This window comes from Cryphonectria parasitica (assembly GCF_011745365.1).
Source record: "Cryphonectria parasitica EP155 unplaced genomic scaffold M406scaffold_3, whole genome shotgun sequence".
Lineage (NCBI taxonomy): Eukaryota > Fungi > Ascomycota > Sordariomycetes > Diaporthales > Cryphonectriaceae > Cryphonectria > Cryphonectria parasitica.
In genome coordinates this window covers 2,351,868-2,368,468 of record NW_024468911.1, presented here as the reverse complement: position 1 = coordinate 2,368,468, position 16,601 = coordinate 2,351,868, and the positions used below count along the sequence as shown (strand labels likewise).

At 55.3% G+C, this 16,601-nt stretch overlaps 6 protein-coding genes across 6 annotated transcripts; 5 read left to right on the top strand and 1 right to left on the bottom strand.

Moving 5' to 3' along the window:
- Positions 1–281: 281 nt before the first annotated feature.
- M406DRAFT_252031 (phospholipase D/nuclease) lies at positions 282–3,134 on the top strand (the record flags this gene model as incomplete). The annotated part of the gene is made up of 4 exons (XM_040916807.1): positions 282–406; positions 476–503; positions 572–2,831; positions 2,920–3,134. 4 exons carry the CDS (start codon positions 282–284, stop codon positions 3,132–3,134), a joined length of 2,628 nt encoding a protein of 875 aa, XP_040778306.1.
- A 1,037-nt stretch (positions 3,135–4,171) lies between these two features.
- On the top strand, positions 4,172–5,086 carry M406DRAFT_221997 (alpha/beta-hydrolase; the record flags this gene model as incomplete). The annotated part of the gene is made up of 2 exons (XM_040915610.1): positions 4,172–4,323; positions 4,429–5,086. Coding segments are annotated over 2 exons (810 nt in total), but the record flags the coding sequence as incomplete, so codon positions are not given.
- Positions 5,087–6,044: 958 nt separating this feature from the next.
- M406DRAFT_254899 (NAD(P)-binding protein) lies at positions 6,045–7,238 on the top strand (the record flags this gene model as incomplete). The annotated part of the gene is made up of 2 exons (XM_040916993.1): positions 6,045–6,773; positions 6,828–7,238. 2 exons carry the CDS (start codon positions 6,045–6,047, stop codon positions 7,236–7,238), a joined length of 1,140 nt encoding a protein of 379 aa, XP_040778304.1.
- A 1,245-nt stretch (positions 7,239–8,483) lies between these two features.
- On the top strand, positions 8,484–9,786 carry M406DRAFT_252744 (TauD-domain-containing protein; the record flags this gene model as incomplete). Its single annotated transcript, XM_040916862.1, has 3 exons — positions 8,484–8,645; positions 8,745–9,477; positions 9,539–9,786. The coding sequence occupies 3 exons, from the start codon at positions 8,484–8,486 to the stop codon at positions 9,784–9,786; spliced, it is 1,143 nt and encodes a 380-aa protein (XP_040778303.1).
- A 2,259-nt stretch (positions 9,787–12,045) lies between these two features.
- On the bottom strand, positions 12,046–14,337 carry M406DRAFT_40072 (family 42 glycoside hydrolase; the record flags this gene model as incomplete). The annotated part of the gene is made up of 1 exon (XM_040924127.1): positions 12,046–14,337. The coding sequence occupies one exon, from the start codon at positions 14,335–14,337 to the stop codon at positions 12,046–12,048; it is 2,292 nt and encodes a 763-aa protein (XP_040778302.1).
- A 989-nt stretch (positions 14,338–15,326) lies between these two features.
- M406DRAFT_97840 (uncharacterized protein) lies at positions 15,327–16,598 on the top strand (the record flags this gene model as incomplete). Its single annotated transcript, XM_040926380.1, has 2 exons — positions 15,327–16,481; positions 16,580–16,598. The coding sequence occupies exons 1-2, from the start codon at positions 15,400–15,402 to the stop codon at positions 16,596–16,598; spliced, it is 1,101 nt and encodes a 366-aa protein (XP_040778301.1). The 5' UTR covers positions 15,327–15,399.
- Positions 16,599–16,601: the final 3 nt, after the last annotated feature.

The following is a 16,601-nucleotide window of genomic DNA, read 5'->3' as shown; positions in this document are numbered from 1 at the left end:
CAGCTGATGTGATGGTCTTTCCCATCCTAGAGCCGGTATCGCTATGTACCTTCCCTGAAACTTCATTCTTCCTCCTCAAATTATACGACCTTGGCTGCACATGCTCGCGGTTTTGTGTTCTGTCATAGTTTTCAAAGAGACAAAGCAACCCCACCCCCCACCCCCAGTTACAGGAGCCGCCAGTCTGCAGCAAGTTGAAGCTGATCATCTCACATCTGATTGCATCAGCCTACCGTTCCGTGTGTTGAAATCCTCGACGACGGATCAGCATTGCGCGCATCATGTCTCATTCTCACGAGGACGGGGAAAGCACCAAGGACAAGTTCAAGCATCCCTTTCACGAGCTGAAGGAGAAGCTTGACGCCCACCACCTCCACGATTTCAAGGTCAACCTGATACACAAAAAGTTGGCCATCCCGTAACCCTTCGCTCGACGACACCCACTAGAGGACGATGCTGACAGACACCTGCCTAGACATCAGATCGGCAAGTTTGCCAATCTGGTAAGAACATGACCATCTTTTTCTCCTTCTTCTTTTTTCCCCACCATGACCGGTCTAACAGCTGCCAGTTCAATCCCCAACATCGTCACGATGAGGAGCATGAGAAGGCCACTGATGAGAAACGACACAAAATTCGCGAGTCTCATCGGTTTGAGTCCTATTTCCCAGAGCATGACGGCAACCTGATCAAGTGGTATGTCGATGGCCGCGATTACTTTTGGGCCGTGTCTGAGGCCCTCGATAAGGCCAAGGAGGTTATCTACATTGAGGACTGGTGGCTATCCCCAGAGCTGTTCCTGCGCAGACCACCCTATTATAACCAGGAGTGGAGGCTCGATCAGGTGCTCAAGCGCAGGGCAGAGGCTGGTGTTCAGATCTATGTGATTGTCTATCGTGAGGTTGAGGCTGCTATCACCTGCAACTCCGCCCATACCAAGCATGCTCTCCAGGCCCTCTGCCCTGAGGGATCCCCCGGCTACGGCAATATCAGAATCATGCGGCACCCGGACCACAACGTCTTGGAGAACGCAGCTGACATGACCTTCTACTGGGCCCATCATGAGAAGTTCATTGTCATCGACTACGAGCTGGCCTTCATCGGCGGTCTGGACCTGTGCTTCGGACGCTGGGACAATCACCAGCATCAGCTGTCTGACCTGCACCCCGAGGGGATCCAGAACGAGATCTGGCCAGGCCAGGATTTCAACAACAACCGCGTCATGGACTTCCAGAACGTGGACGACTGGAAGCAGAATGAGCTGAGCAAGGCAGACTACGGGCGTATGCCGTGGCACGACGTAGCCATGGGCGTGATTGGACCGTGCGTTTACGATATCGCTGAGCACTTTGTTTTGCGGTGGAATTTCGTGAAGCGCGACAAGTACAAGCGTGACGATCGGTTCGACTGGCTGGAACTTCGCGGGCGGCAGGAGGAGAACGAGGATCTGGTGGGCGTGCAGAGGCCCAAGCACCCCGTCGGTGACTATGTCGTGCACCCATTCACTCCTCTGGAGACCAAGAACCTTGCCAACCGCGGCACCGTTCATGCCCAGATCGTCCGTTCCAGTGCCGATTGGTCCAGTGGTGTCCTCACAGACCACTCCATCCAGAACGCCTACTCTGACATCATCCGCAAGGCGGAGCATTTTGTCTACATTGAGAACCAATTCTTCATCACCGCGACTGGCGACCAGCAGGCGCCGATCGTGAACACCATAGGCCGGGCCATCGTTGACGCAGTTGTGCGCGCAGGCAAGGAGGGGCGCAAGTTCCGTGTCATCATCATGATCCCCGCCATCCCTGGATTCGCAGGTGATTTGCGGCTGCCTGCTGCCACGGGAACAAGAGCCATCATGGACTACCAATACAAGTCCATCTGCCGAGGCGAGCACTCCATCTTCGAGCAGGTGCGCAAGGAGGGCGTCGACCCCACCAAGCACATCTTCCTCTTCAATCTGCGCAGCTATGACCGGCTCAACAAGACGACCGCGATCAAGAAGCAGGAGGAGCAGTCCGGGCTCAAGTACCAGGACGTGCAGCGCGCGGAGGCAGAGGAGATCATGGGCAGCGGCATCTATGGATCAACAGACGTCGAGGGCGGAAAGGACAAGCACATGGGGCAAAAGAGTCGCTTTGACATATTCAAGTCCAAGGGGGAGAAACACGCCAAGGACATGGCGGATAATGTCAAAGATGAGCGCAAATCTGGATCCGCCGAGAAGGAGACGGACATCAAGCGCCGATTCGAGGCTGCGATGCAGGAGGGCCAGAGCGAGTCCAAGTCGAACGCGAGCGTGTCGGCTTGTGCAATGGCAGGAACTGGCAGGGTCGAGGACGAAGTATGGGAGGGTGAGCCCGACGACGAGGTGAACAACTGGATCCAGGAGGAGCTGTACATCCATGCCAAGCTGCTCATCGTCGATGACCGGATCGCGGTGTGTGGCTCGTCGAATCTCAACGACCGCAGTCAGTTGGGCTACCACGACAGCGAGCTGAGCATTGTCATGGAGGATACGCATCGCATCCCGAGTATCATGAATGGCCAGCCCTTCGAGGCGGGCTATCATGCTGCGACGCTGCGCAGGTATCTCTGGCGTGAGCACCTGGGCCTGCTGCCCCCACAGCCTCTGGACGCAAGCAAGGATGTCAACGCCCAGCCACCCCACGAGGACACCATGAATGATATCTGGGACCAGGGTGAGGGGGCTTCGTCCTACAAGTTTGTGGAGGATCCGATGAGTGACAAGCTCTGGGATACGTGGACAGAACAGGCGACAACGAACACGGTCGTGTTCAGGCAGCTCTTCCATGCTGATCCTGATGATCATGGTAAGTCCCGCACAAGGCCGGCTCGAACCCCTCCCCCAGTGCTTGCTCAGATGGGAGCGAACTCGCTAACACGTTGTGACACACTTAGTCAAAACATTTGATGATTATGATGGCTTCCTTCCGCCCAAGGGGGTCAAGGCTGGTCACATCTTCGACCGCATGATGGACCCACAAGATGTCCGTAAGAAGCTGGACAAGGTCAAGGGACACCTGGTCTGGATGTCACTGGACTTCCTGAAGGATGCCAATATGGCAGAGACGGGGCTGCAGGTCAACTCGGTCACGGAGAGTGTCTATACCTAAGAGAGACACAACTGCAAGGAGGCCCTGGGCCGCCCGGGCTGCCCAAAACGAAACTTGGCTGATAATTTCTTGCTGCATTGCTTGTAGGTAATTGCTTAATGATTATTCCTTTCATGCCCTGCTGTCGTTCTTGTACTGTGCTCTGCCACCTTTGTGAAGCAGGGAGGTGCTTGTATGGGGATGCGTACGTGTATGTCTTCGGCAAAACTGGCTACCATACAGACAGTCCACAGAGGGTGCACTGCCATCACAGTCAGTGTCGCCATCCACGCGAGCCGTGTTCCCAACTGGAAGTCGACTTTGTGAGCAATTTCTACAGCCTCGGCTCAACGACGTAATACTGTCACAGCGATCGTGGCAACGTACGGCCACAGGATAAGTTCAACGTTCTACCTGGTGCGCTCCAAAGACGGCATTAAGGACAACAGATCTTGCAGGCTGCCGAGCGACCCGATCATGTACTACTACCTGCTGCGAATTGCTTCTGCATCCAGACCTGATCCTTTCGACACGAAGCCGTTCCTCAAATGTGACTGTCATGGTCTCTCTCGCCTGGTACCTCTCTCTCTCGGCGAAACACTCCTCTTCGGTCAAAGCACCGGCAGTCACCACAGGACATCTGCCATGGCTCGTTTGGAAACGATCATGACGGACCTGGTAGTTTATAAGTTCTGCAGGGGAGAGCAGATGCATTCCCCTCCACCATCAGGGTCTTTCTACATGACATATCCCGAAAGTAGCTCCCTAGGCCCAGGCTATTTTCCCACCCGTCCCTGGGAAACTTTTGAATCCCACACGCTTCTTTGCTACCTGGACCACCTCGATCCAGAACCATGAAGACGATCGTCATCTGTCTGGTGGCTATGGCCATGAGTGTCCTCGCGTCGCCTCGAGTTAAGGAACCACTCAACATCGTCCCGTCGGATCCTCATCATTCTTTGCAGGTAGAGGAGCGTGGTAAGTCGGATCCAGACTCCTCTTTGTCTATAGCACATTGCTCATGGACTCGTGCAGCAGGAGGCAGAGATACCATCGGTATCACCGAGCAGGAGTTGACCGACTTTGTGCACTACGCCCAATACGCCGGAGTGGCGTACTGTGATCCTGTAGCGGGCAGACGTGTCTACTGCAAGGGCGACATCTGCCCAGCAGGAAACCATAGCAACGCGACTATCCACTCGGTCTTTCAGTAAGTAGTAGTTATAGTAGCCATCACCCCCTGTGACAGGAGCAAGATAAAGTCATCATACAGATGTATGAGAGCTAAAAAGAAACCTCCTTCTCCTTCCCAAAGCGGCGTCGAGACCGACATCCTCGGGTTCATCGCCATCGACTCCACAGCTCGCGAGATCACCCTCTCGGTCCGCGGCTCGACGTCCCTCATCAACTGGCTGGCCGACGTCATCTGGGCGCGCGAGCCCACGGACATGTGCGACGGCTGCTGGGCGCACCTGGGCTTCCTGTTCGCCTACAGCGAGGTGGTGGACGCGGTGGACGCCTCGGTGGCGGCGGCGACGCGGCTGTTCCCGAGCTACAGGCTGGCGGTGACGGGCCACTCGCTCGGCGCCAGCGTGGCCACGCTGCTGGGCATGCACCTCCGGGACGCCGGGTACGCGCTGGACCTGTACACGTACGGCTCGCCGCGGGTGGGCAACAGGGCGCTGGCGGCGCACGTCACGCGGCAGCCGGGCAGGGAGTTCCGCCTGACGCACGACGCGGATGTGGTTACGCGCCTGCCGCCTATCAATCGAGACTTTCGACATACTTCGCCCGAGTACTGGCTGAGCCCCGGCCCCAGCTTCCGGACGAGCTATGACGCGGGGGAGGTCGAGGTGTGCAGGGGGTATGCGAATGTGGACTGTGCTGCGGGGGCGCCGTGGTGGATGATTGATGTTAATAGTCATTTGTTTTATCTTGTGGACATTACCAGCTGTGGGGAGGACGAGGCGAGGCTGACGCTTGGTGGTGGTGGTGGTCTGGGGATGCAAGATGTCATGGCTGTTACTGCTCATCCTTTCAACGGGACAACGGCGACGAATGCCAGTGTTGGGGGGATGGGAGCGTCTACTGTCGACACGGTGGCTATGTATGCCAAGTTGGACCAGGAGTATGCTCGTGCACTGTCGAAAGGGGATGACGAGACAGATGTCGTGTTTTGAGAGATACAATGTTGGCCAAGAGAGGACGGCTCTCAGAGGCGGGGAGATGTTTCTATGTGTTGTTGAGATTGAATCTTGACTTTTTCTTCTTCTTTCCTTCTGGAAAAGGGAGGAAGGCTATGGGATGAAAGTTCCTTGAGAAGAAGCAATCTTGCGATGTGGTTTTATCTATTGAGTGTGCCCAGTACAATCCATGCTGCCCGTAAGAGATCAAAGTCGGCGGCCTGATGCTGCAGAAGTACAACAACGACAGTGTGTTCTTCTTCTTCTTCTTCTTCTTCTTCTTCTTCTTCTTCTTCTTCTTCTTCTTCTTCTTCTTCTTCTTCTTCTTCTTCTTCTTCTTCTTCTTCTTCTTCTTCTTCCTCCTTTTTCATCTTGACTCCCACCAACAAAATGAGGAGCAATTCCAAAACATGATAAACCAAATACTTTATCGAGAGAATCAAGTCTGCAAAGGTGACTGGCTCGGACTTTAGAATCTAACATCTCACTCTCGAGTAGCACGGAATGTGCGTTGCCGGCCACTCGGAACAACCGAGCCCGGCCCAGCTTCGAATATAACGGACTTTAGGGGTATATCTACATCCAAAGGATTTATATTGAAATGTATATAGAGAATTTTACTATAAGAAGAGAGGAACTCTCTCGTAAACAATGTATGAGTTGTACAAAGCAGTAAGAAACAGCACTCCCTTTCAACGAAACTCTCAAACACTATAAATCAAAAACAATCCCAAGAGAAACAGCCACAATGTCCGCCAACACCAACACCAACACCACCCTCCCTTCAACTTACCGTGCCCTCCAATTCCATTCCCCCAGCGAGCCCGCCACCATCGTCACAAAGCCCACGCCCACCCTCCCCCCACCCCTCGGCACCGCCATCATCAAGCCCCTCCAAGCAAGCGTCGTCTCCTACACCAACGAGATCTTCCAGAACGGCAACCCCCGCGGCTACAAGTACCCCTTACCCCTCGTCCCAGGCGTGTCCTGCATCGGCCGCCTTGTGGGCACGCCCGCGGACGCCCCTGCCCTACAACCAGGCCAGCTCGTCCTCGTGGACGCCGTGATCCGCGCCCGCGACCAGGAGGCCGGCGGCGCCGAGTTCCTCCTGGGCTACCACGGCGGGCGCGGGCTGAGCTACCGCATCATGGAGGAGGCGTGGCGCGACGGCACGTGGGCCGAGGTGCTGCGCGTGCCTGTGGAGAATGTGCATGTCCTGGACGAGGCGAGGCTGCTGGGGGCCACGAGGCTGGGGTACAAGCTCGAGGACCTGGGGGCCATGGCGTCGCTGGCTGTGCCGTATGGGGGCCTGGCGACCGTGAAGCTGCGCCCTGGCGAGACGGTGATCGTGGCGCCCGCGACGGGTGGGTTTGGAGGGGCTGCTGTGCACGTTGCTCTCGCCCTGGGCGCCAGGGTGATTGCCATGGGCCGCAACGAGGCTGCGCTTGCTGGCCTCGAGGCTCTGGGCCAGGGGAGCGTGGCTGCCGTGCCCATAGCCAAGAGCGTCGAGGAGAACTTGGCTGGCATTCAGGCTGCTGCCGCCGGGCTGGGGAGTAAGGCCGTCGATGTGTTCTTCGAGATCAGCCCGCCGAGAGTGGTGGATGGGCCCAACCAGACGGTGCCCTATCTTACAGCGGCCATCAAGAGCCTGCGCAAGAAGGGAAGAGCTGTGTTCATGGGCGGGATTCTGCACGATGTGAGCCTGCCTGTCTGGGATATTGCGCACGGGCTCAAGACTCTGCAGGGCTGGTGGATGTATACGCCTACACAGTTGGAGGAGCTCATCCACCTGCTTGAGTCTGGAACTCTCCGAGTCGGTGCGGAGAGAGGTTTCAAGTGTTCTGGTGTGTTCCCGCTTGAGAAGTGGGAGGAGGCGTTTGAGGTGGCTGCGAGGGAATCCGCCCCTGGGAGCTACACGGTCTTGGCGCCGAATCGTGAGTAGCTAGAACTTCATATTGTTGTCAGTTTGGATGTAGTAAATTGTCACTTCTCCTTTCTATTCGCAACTGTCCTCATTAGGTTTGCAATCCTGAGTGGTGGTCATGGTTAGCAAGGCGACGATTGAGCTTCAACACTTCCCATTTCAGTCTCTTAGCTGGTACAATTGACTGAAAACCCTCCTCAAAAGTACCATTGAATATCAGTCTTTTTGAAAGGGAGTGCCATAGGAAGTATGTATTTGTCCCAATCCCATCGTGATTGGTCGTAGATGCTGCTCGTATTAACTAGCACACCCACAATATGCACCCGGGCCGGTGGCGCTGTGTGGGGGTGTGTGTGTGTGTATCGTCGCCCATAGGAAATGCCCAAGCCCCCCTCCCCCCCCATGTCATGGATCGTGATTGCATCATTGCAAATAGTCTGTAGCGACATGGCCTCTCCTTTGTCCCAAGAGAAATAGTTTGGATTGGAGCGATACCCGAGTATCTCAAGCATCGATGGACCTTCCTAACCGTTGGTAATGCGGGCGATTGCGTGATCCCCTCCCGCAATAGCAACATAGGCGGTGGGTTAGCTACTGGTGACGAGTCGAGCAGCCACACACAGACTAATTAGTGACAAGCACCGACATCCGTCCTATCTCCATCTTTGACGGAGCCATCCAAGAAAGAAGCTGCACATTCCCTGCGGCGACGTGTGGCGGAATCCTGGAGGGAGTCGACGAGATGTTTGTGTGTGTGTGTGTGTGTGTGTGTGGAGATGTTGGATTCCATTTGCTGGCCTACCAAAACGGCTTCTCTCGTCGAACATCGGGAATAAGAACTGGAGACGCTATTTAGCAACACAATGACTAGATGTGTCGCAGGGAAGGGCGTTTATTAGAAATCTCACATCCCAGCCACTGAGGACAGAGTAATTGCACGCAATCGCTCTCCAAGATGGTGGTGATCACGCCTCTCCACCGATGCGAGCATTCCTTACCCCGCAGCGTACCGGATGATTGGATATCTTGTGCGTGGCTAAAGAGCGAGAGGCGAAGTCGCAATAGTATAAAGATGAGGCCAAACTTCAAGTTCGCTTTCGCAAAAAGACTGGAGCGGGATTTTGAAGGTCGAGCAGACTCCTCCTGACAATACTTGAGCTATAGCAGCAGTCATCGCCCCTGATCCGGCAAGTACCAAGAAAATTTACCACAAAGCCTTATGCTGAGAAAGGTTATTTGACAAGAAAGAAAGAATTCATTACCATGGCTCCGTCTGCCACCCAGACCATCTCCACCCAGGCCGAGGCTCCCGTCCTCAGGCTGCACTCGACGCAGGCTGGCACAGCAGACTACAAGCAGCTGCAACCGCACGGTTTCGACAGGGAGGCCGAGGAGGGAAAGAAAGAGGGTGTTGAGGGTGCCAAGGTGAGCATAGGTTGAAGCAAGATGGACCAACTTCAGTAGCCACCAGCAGGGCTAAGAAGAAAAAGGACCACCTTGGACTGACCGGCTATGATCACTTAGTATGCCAACTACTTGCCAACGTGGAACCCCGAACAGAGGTATCCGCCCTTGACACCCTTCGAGCACACCGAGCACGGCAAGGACGCAGACACGTCCTTCAAGGATCTCCTGGCCCCTGGGTCACAGGTGGTCGACCTCACCCCCACCATCGGCTCCGAGGTTCGTGGCGTGCAGCTGAGCAAGCTTTCGGACGCGGGCAAGGACCAGCTGGCCAGGTACGTGGCAGAGCGCAAGGTGGTAGCCTTCCGTGCGCAGGATTTTGCGGATCTCCCCATCAAGGATGCGCTGGAGTGGGGCGGGTATTTCGGACGGCACCATATCCACCCGACATCAGGCTCGCCTGAAGGCCATCCGGAGGTTCACCTTGTGCATCGGTCCGCCGGTGACACCTCGGCCCAGGACTTCTTCACGACCAGGACAAGTTCTGTCGCCTGGCACTCGGATGTGTCGTATGAGGCCCAGCCCCCGGGAACCACATTTCTGTATGTCCTGAACAAGCCCGAGACGGGTGGCGACACCCTGTTCGTCGATGCTGTTGAGGCATACAACAGGCTCAGCCCGCTGTTCCAGGAGAGGCTGCATGGCCTGAAGGCGGTGCACAGCGGCATCGAACAGGTCAACGCTGCCAAGGCAAGGGGCAGCATCGTCAGGCGAGAACCCGTCTATAACTCCCACCCGATTGTGCGGACCCATCCCGCCACAGGCCAGAAGGCCATCTATGTGAACCCACAATGTGCGTATTCTCCTCCACCCCCAACGCCTTAGTCCGAGAAAGTGACTGACCTGAGGTACAGTCACTCGTGAAATTGTGGGTATGAAGAAGGAAGAAAGTGATGTTCTGCTGAAGTTCTTGTATGACCACCTGGCGTACGGGGCTGACTTCCAAGCCCGCGTCAAGTGGGAGGAGGGAACCGTCGTCGTTTGGGACAATCGTGTCACCCAGCACTCAGCGCTGGTGGACTGGAAGGATGGCCAAAGGAGGCACCTTGCGAGGATTACACCTCAGGCGGAGCGCCCTTTCGAAACGCCTTTCAAGGCTTGAAGCAGCTTCAGTAGGAAATGGGGTCATTTGTAAACACGGGCTCCATGTCGTAGAACCTTTGACAGAATGACAGTATGATCTGTCGAGCGCTTTTTGAATGAATTCTTTTTTTTTCCCAAGTCAACTCGTCTGTGACTAGAGTTGGGGAATATGATCAAAATGAAGGTATCGACAACGAGCTTGGGATAGGACCCTTTTTGGATTTCTGGCTTGGCTGGCCGTCGTCCTTGTCAGTGTCTGGAGTCGAATCTTGTTTCCGCCTCGGCATCTTCCGGTTGTTGCGACACTCTCTCATATGCCGCTCAAACATCGTCTCAACTGGGCTGTCTGAGTCATCATCTCCATCCATCGTGATGGGTGCAGCCGTGAACTTCCGCTTGGAGCTTGATGATGAATGGCCACGCTCGTTTGGCCTAGAATGTGCGGGCACGGAATGTCTTCCAAGATCATCATCATCATGATCAGTGTTGTTGGCAGCTGCCATTCGGACAGTCTTGATGTGGCCTGTATGGATCGACCTTGATTGGGATGTGGTGTTGACATTACGAGTGCTCTTCTCCTCGAGAGGCGACGATTCCCTCCTCGAGATGGTGTCCTGGCGATTCAAGGCTGCAGCTCGCGTACCTGTCATTGCAGAGGATATCCTGGTCAGTGGAACCGGCTGTTTTCTCGGACTTTCCATAAGATCTTGCAAATTCGTTCCAGCCCAGGGTCGTTCATCCACATCATCATCATCACCCTCGACGTCCTGAGCTCGTGAGGATGCCCTCCTGATGCCCGCTGCCTGTGTTCTCCGTAGTTTCTGCACGGCATGTTGTCTCTTCACGGCATCCGTCATGGGTCCAGTCACAGGTCGTGATAGAGATCGGATAGCATCCGCATTCTGAGCTCTGGCCCGTTCCTTGAGGCGTTGGTACTCGGCCTCGTGGAGGTGAGCGGTGAACTTGTGTGCTACGGCGACGAACTCATCTTCAACCATGCGCCACATGTCGTCGTGTTTGAGGCCTTGGATCATGAAACTGCTCAAAATTAGTAAGTACAGAATGAAGATGTTTCACTCGCTCCTTTCAAACTCGATGATTCCCACCTTTCCTGTATCTGTCTTGGTGGGCGCGGTGCAGACGCAGACTGTCTTGGGCCCTTATCGGAGCCGTCTTCCGCGCATCCGGTCTGGGTCGGTTTTGGGGAACGTTTTGACCGAGAAGAAAATCCAATGGAGCGGGTTCTAGCCGCAGGAGGAGTTACAGGTCGTGGCGGCGTAGTTTCACTGGAGTTGGTAATGGTCTTCTTTGCGGTGGCACCATTCCGGTCTTTCTTCCATGGCAGCGTTCTGCCCATGCTTTGGACTGTGTTGTGTGATTGCCTCCAATCTATGATAGTCTAGATCGATCGAGAAGCCAAGATTCTGTTTTGACTGCTCATAAAACCTTGAAGACGATGAGTATTTGAGGATTGGTTTGGCAGAGGAAGTCGAGTTGATGTGTGGAACCAGGACTGTTCAAAAGCCTGCCGTGGATGGCAAAACGCAATGAGGTCTACTAACCTACTAAGCAAGTACTTGAAGACCCCCTTGGCGTTGAGCTTGCTGGGATGCCGCGTCAACAAATAAAAAGGAAGGATCCCTCGAGAAGTTGTGAGGAGACAATCTGGCAGGGCAAGAACGGGGGTTGAGGTAAGAGCAATGAAGCAGGGAGGTGAGGTTGACGGTTGAAGGTCCAGGGTAGATGCTTAGCTAATCAATTGTTGTCCGCCAATCACATCCGATCGCATCCCATCAAAATGCTACAACAACGGCCACTGCTGGCTCAAAACATGAGGTCATCATCATCATCATCAGTCTTATTGATATTCACATGTATGCAAGAGGGAGTGGTTGGAGGTTCTCTGACTCCTAAGGATGCTGGCCACCATACATTTTGTTAAATTTGTCTAGGTCGTCGTCCTCCCCAAAAGCACGTGAAAGATGGTCTTGAAAGACCTTTTTGCTGCTCTATTCTAACACCCAGGGCCTTCTATCTTACTCACCAGACCACAAGGCAGCACTGAATGAAGCGCATTGCATATCTCATTTGATCCTTGCAGAGCCCAGGAGAACAGCTGTACAGCCTTGAGCTGATAGGGTAAGGTAAGAGAAGAAGAGACATTATGTGTTTCTAGTCGCTAATATATTTGTATTTAGGCATACCTCTCTGCCTTGGACAGTGATGCCTCTGGGCTAATCATTCCCAAGGAACAGTTCTAGGGTCCAACCAGACTGTCTCAGCTGCTCAATTTCCATACCACAACACCAGCAGCCGGAATATCGCCTGCCTCACCAATGACCAACTGAGCAGTAGAGTCCACAGCAGGGGCGGCCACAGCCTCCGCCCCATAATTGAACGCCCAGAGCAGGTCGCCCCTCCGCAACAGCCTCAGCGAGCTGCCCAGATCCGCATCCTTACTGGCCGCCTTGCCAGTCAGATCACTCAGCCCCGCCGCGGCAGCCATATCGCCCAGGTACGAGACCAGGAAGTCTGCAGGCGGGTTGAAGCCCAGATAATGCCACTGCTTCCCCTCATCCTGGTCCACCGAAGCACACGCCGCCGGCTTCCCCAGACGATGTTTCGATCCCGACGTGACGGTCGCATTGCTGCTCGCGTTGCCGCGGCTGCAGCTCACCCACTCCTCCCAGTACGTGATGGCATAGCTCGTCCCGGCGTACGAGACGCTGCTGTTGGCGTAGCTGGGCGGCGTCTCGATTCGCGTCACTCGCATGGGCAGGTGGTCGCGCAGTGCGCCAGCCGCGGGCTGGATACCTGGGGCGTAGGAGAAGTTGGCAGTGAGCGCTGCGGAGCGCGGGCCAAAGACCACAGGGCCAGCGGTGTAGGAGGCAAGGGAGGCGTTGAGGGCGGCTGGGATGATGGGGATGCTGGGCACGACGACCATCTTGTACGCGGAGAGGTCCTGGTCTGGGCCAATCACGTCGACAGAGAGGCCAAGGCGGCGCAGCGCGGAGAAGAATGTGTAGACGAGGTCGAGGTTGCTGAGCACGGTGCCTGTGTAGGTGGCAGAGGTGACGTCCCAGCTGCCGCTGTATGGCTCGATGGCCCATGTCCATACGGAGGAATAGTCAAAAATGAGGGCGACGTCGGCTTGTGGCTCGTGTGCCACAGCCTCGGCGGCTGACGAAGAGCCGTTTGACTGGCCTAGTTTCTCGCGCAGAATGGGCAGGTCATTGAAGGCGACGTCTTGCGCCTCAAAGAAGCCCTCGTCATCACTGCCATCAGAGATGTGCAGGCCCGACAAGGTCTGCTCCTGTGCATAGGGAACCTGACGCCAGCGGAAGTAGCTCACCACATCACCGCTCGCGGCATACGTCTCGAGCGTCCAGAGGCGCACCATGCCCTCCAGCGGCGACACGCGGTACGTGTTCCAGTTGAGCATGCCGGGCTGCATCTCCATGACGCCGAACGGGCCCGCCGTCTGCCCGTACGCAGCACCCGCCACGCCGCGATACACGGCGTGCTGCAGTGCCTGGAGGTCTGGCAGTCCCGTGCGGAGGGTGTCGGCGAGCTGGTCGTCCGTGACCCAGGTGAAGTCGCTCGGCCCGGCCAGGGGATAGTTGTCGAAATAGGCAATGTCGATGCCGACCTCGCGCGCAAACTTGTAATGGTCAAAGTCGGTAAAGACGACCATGAAGTTGGTGGTGACGGCCTGGGTGGGCGCATACTCGCGCAGGATGGCAGCCTGCTCCTGTGCAAACTCGATGACCATGTCTGAGCTGAAGGTGTACCAGTCCAGCGTGTACAGGTCGTTGGTCGTGTATACCTCGTGGTAAGGGGGCAGCACGTCGTCGAAGCTGGCGTACTGGTTCGACCAGAACACACGGCCCTGCGCGGCGTTCATGGCCTCGATGGTGCCGTATTTCTGCTGCAGCCAGGTGCGGAAGCGGGTGATGGCGTCCTTGTCGTAGCTCCGCACTGTGCTGTGGCAGCCGAACTCATTGTCCAGCTGCCATGCCACGACGTTGGGATTGCTGCCGTAGCGCTCGGCCAGCACGCGCGTAATCTTCTGGCTCTGCTCGCGGTAGTCGAAGGACGAGAAGCTGTAGTACCGCCGGGACCCAAAGACGTAGGTCGAGTTGGTCACGTCGACAAAGGAAATGTCGTACTTCTTGGTGAGCCAGTCGGGCGGGCTTGCGGTGGGCGTGCCGAGAATGGCTTTGAGTCCATACCGGCCAAACAACTCAAGTGTGTCGTCCAGCACCGAGAAGTTATAGACGCCTTCCTCTGGCTCGAGAATTCCCCAGTCAAACTCGTTGATCCGCACATACGAGACGTTCAGATCCCGCATGCCGGCCACATCTGATTCCCACAGAAACTCGGGCCATTGTGCCGGATAGTAGTCGACGCCTAGGTGCAGCCCGCTGGACAGGCGATCCTGCGAGGGTGCGAGGCTTACGTTCGACCCGCGGATGACCCTTTCAAACTGATGGGAGGAGGAAGACACCTTGGAGGAGGCGCTGACCGCAGTGGCCAGAGCCGCCGTGGTGATCAGCAAGGGCCAAAGCATTTTGAGCAGCACAGATGAGGCTTCCACTTGGAGGGCTGTAAACGCAACCAAGGAGGGGAGAGGGGGTGAGGTCGTAGCCAGCCATCCTTCCCCCAGGGAAAAAAAAAAAGGAGGGCCTCTTGGTGCTTTTAATATGCTTGTGCCGGCGCTAAGACATCTTGTTTTCCCATCGGCAGCATCGTAGAGCGTCCGGTGCTCTTTGCCCCGAATATGAGCGCATTTGCGGTCTGGTGAGGTTTTTCCTCATAGCCGACAAAGGAGGGGGGTCCCATGGGGAACCACTTGGGTTCTACTCCATCCATGGGCTGTTGCGCCGTCCAGTGAGAGGCAGACGATCTACCTCATTTTCCATGACCATGCCGGTAAAGTAGTCTCGGTCCGATGCGTGGTCTGGTCGGGTATGTATGTTCCCCGCAATGGGGTCCACTAGTTGGATGTTTGTTTAAGAGGTTAGGGAATTCCGATCGCGTACTGCACACCGATGGAACTTGGTCATATGTTTATCCAAGTTTTTGGCCCTGGCATTAGCCGGCTCATCCACAGCAAGATGGAGTCATATACTACAAGTATTGAACTGCATCATATTTCCTAAAGTGCTGGCAAGGTTTGTCCATGTTATGGTGCCCTTGTGTTTGATAATTGACTTTTATGGAAAATGTCTCATGAATTGAGAAGAGAGGAACAGGAGAGACAATGTTGGACTCACATGGATCTTATTACTATTAAGTAGACTTTACAACCATGTTACACAATGCATAGATGGTATCATTAGCACATTGCCATGTGACGTTAGTTTTTAGACTCTGTTACAAACAATAACGGACAGCAACGGCTCGGGTAGTAAACGCTATCAAAGAGCAGGGGACGTCCTTGGCTACTTAGTACATTAGTCTAAACGTCATTGCTTCAATAGTGATAGCTTCCATGTTGAAGGAGACACCAAGACGTAATTGCCAAGTTTCAATACCTTTCAGCAAGGGTGGAAATATGAGGAGGAAGAAGGAGGGGGAAAATTGACTTCCTTTTTTTTTTAGTAATTAATTGATTGATTTGGCCATCAGAATGGGTAGCAACGCCAGCCCCAAGGCACAAGTCACCCTCAAAGACTTCCTCGCCTCCATCGCGACCATCCGCGGCGACCTGTCCAACATCACCGCGCCGCCCTTCGTCCTAGACACCAAGTCCGTCGTCGAGCTACCAGGTTTCTGGGCAGAACGGCCGTCCCTGTTCGTCGCGCCGGCCTCGTCTTCCGATCCTGCCGAGCGAGCCCTGTTGGTCCTGCGCTGGTTCCTTGTCTCGCTCAAGAACCAGCAGTACGGCGGGAGATCTGAGGACGAGGGGGTCAAGAAACCGCTGAATGCGTTTCTGGGGGAGTGTTTCCTTGCGAAGTGGACAGAAAACGATGACGACAACAACGATGACAGCAGTGGTGGGGAGACGCTGCTTGTGTCGGAACAGGTATCGCACCATCCTCCTGTGACGGCCTGCCGTGTCTGGAATGAGAAGCATGGCGTCTACGCTGAGGGCTTCACCCGGCAGGAGGTCACGTTGAGCCTGGGAACTGTAACAATTAAGCAGATGGGCCATGCGCTGCTGACGCTCAAGAACCACGGTGACGAGACATATCTCATCCCGTTGCCGGATGTGAAGGTGAAAGGCATTCTCTCGGGTCTCTCTGGGGCGTATCCTGAGCTGGAGGGAACGTATACCATCCCAAGCACGTCGGGATACTACTCAACCATCGAGTTCAGTGGCAAGTCTCTGTTGAGCCGTGGCGGCCAGAGGAATGAATTCACTGCCAAGCTCTACGGGCCGGGCAAATCATCTTCTAACGACAATAACAACGCGGAACCACTTTATACCCTCACAGGCCAATGGACCGACTCCTTTACGATTTACAAAGGTGCTGAGACCTCACAAGATGCGGCGTTTGAGACTCTAGTTCTCAAAGACCTACCTACAGTACCACTGACGCTCCTGGAGGAGGATCTCGACGCGCAGGATCCATGGGAAACACGTCGCGCTTGGAAGGGGGTGCGCCAGGCCTTGGAAAACGGCGACATGTTGGGAACGGCCAAGGCTAAATCAGCTGTTGAACAAGGGCAACGGGATATGCGCAAGGACGAGGAGCGGGCGGGCAAGACGTGGAAGCCTCTCTTCTTCTTTAAGCAGGACGAGGGGGACGAGGTGGCGGCGCGGCTGTACAAGAGCATATCCAAGGACCTGAACCCCGATGACACAGTTGGGATCTGGAAGTTTGACCA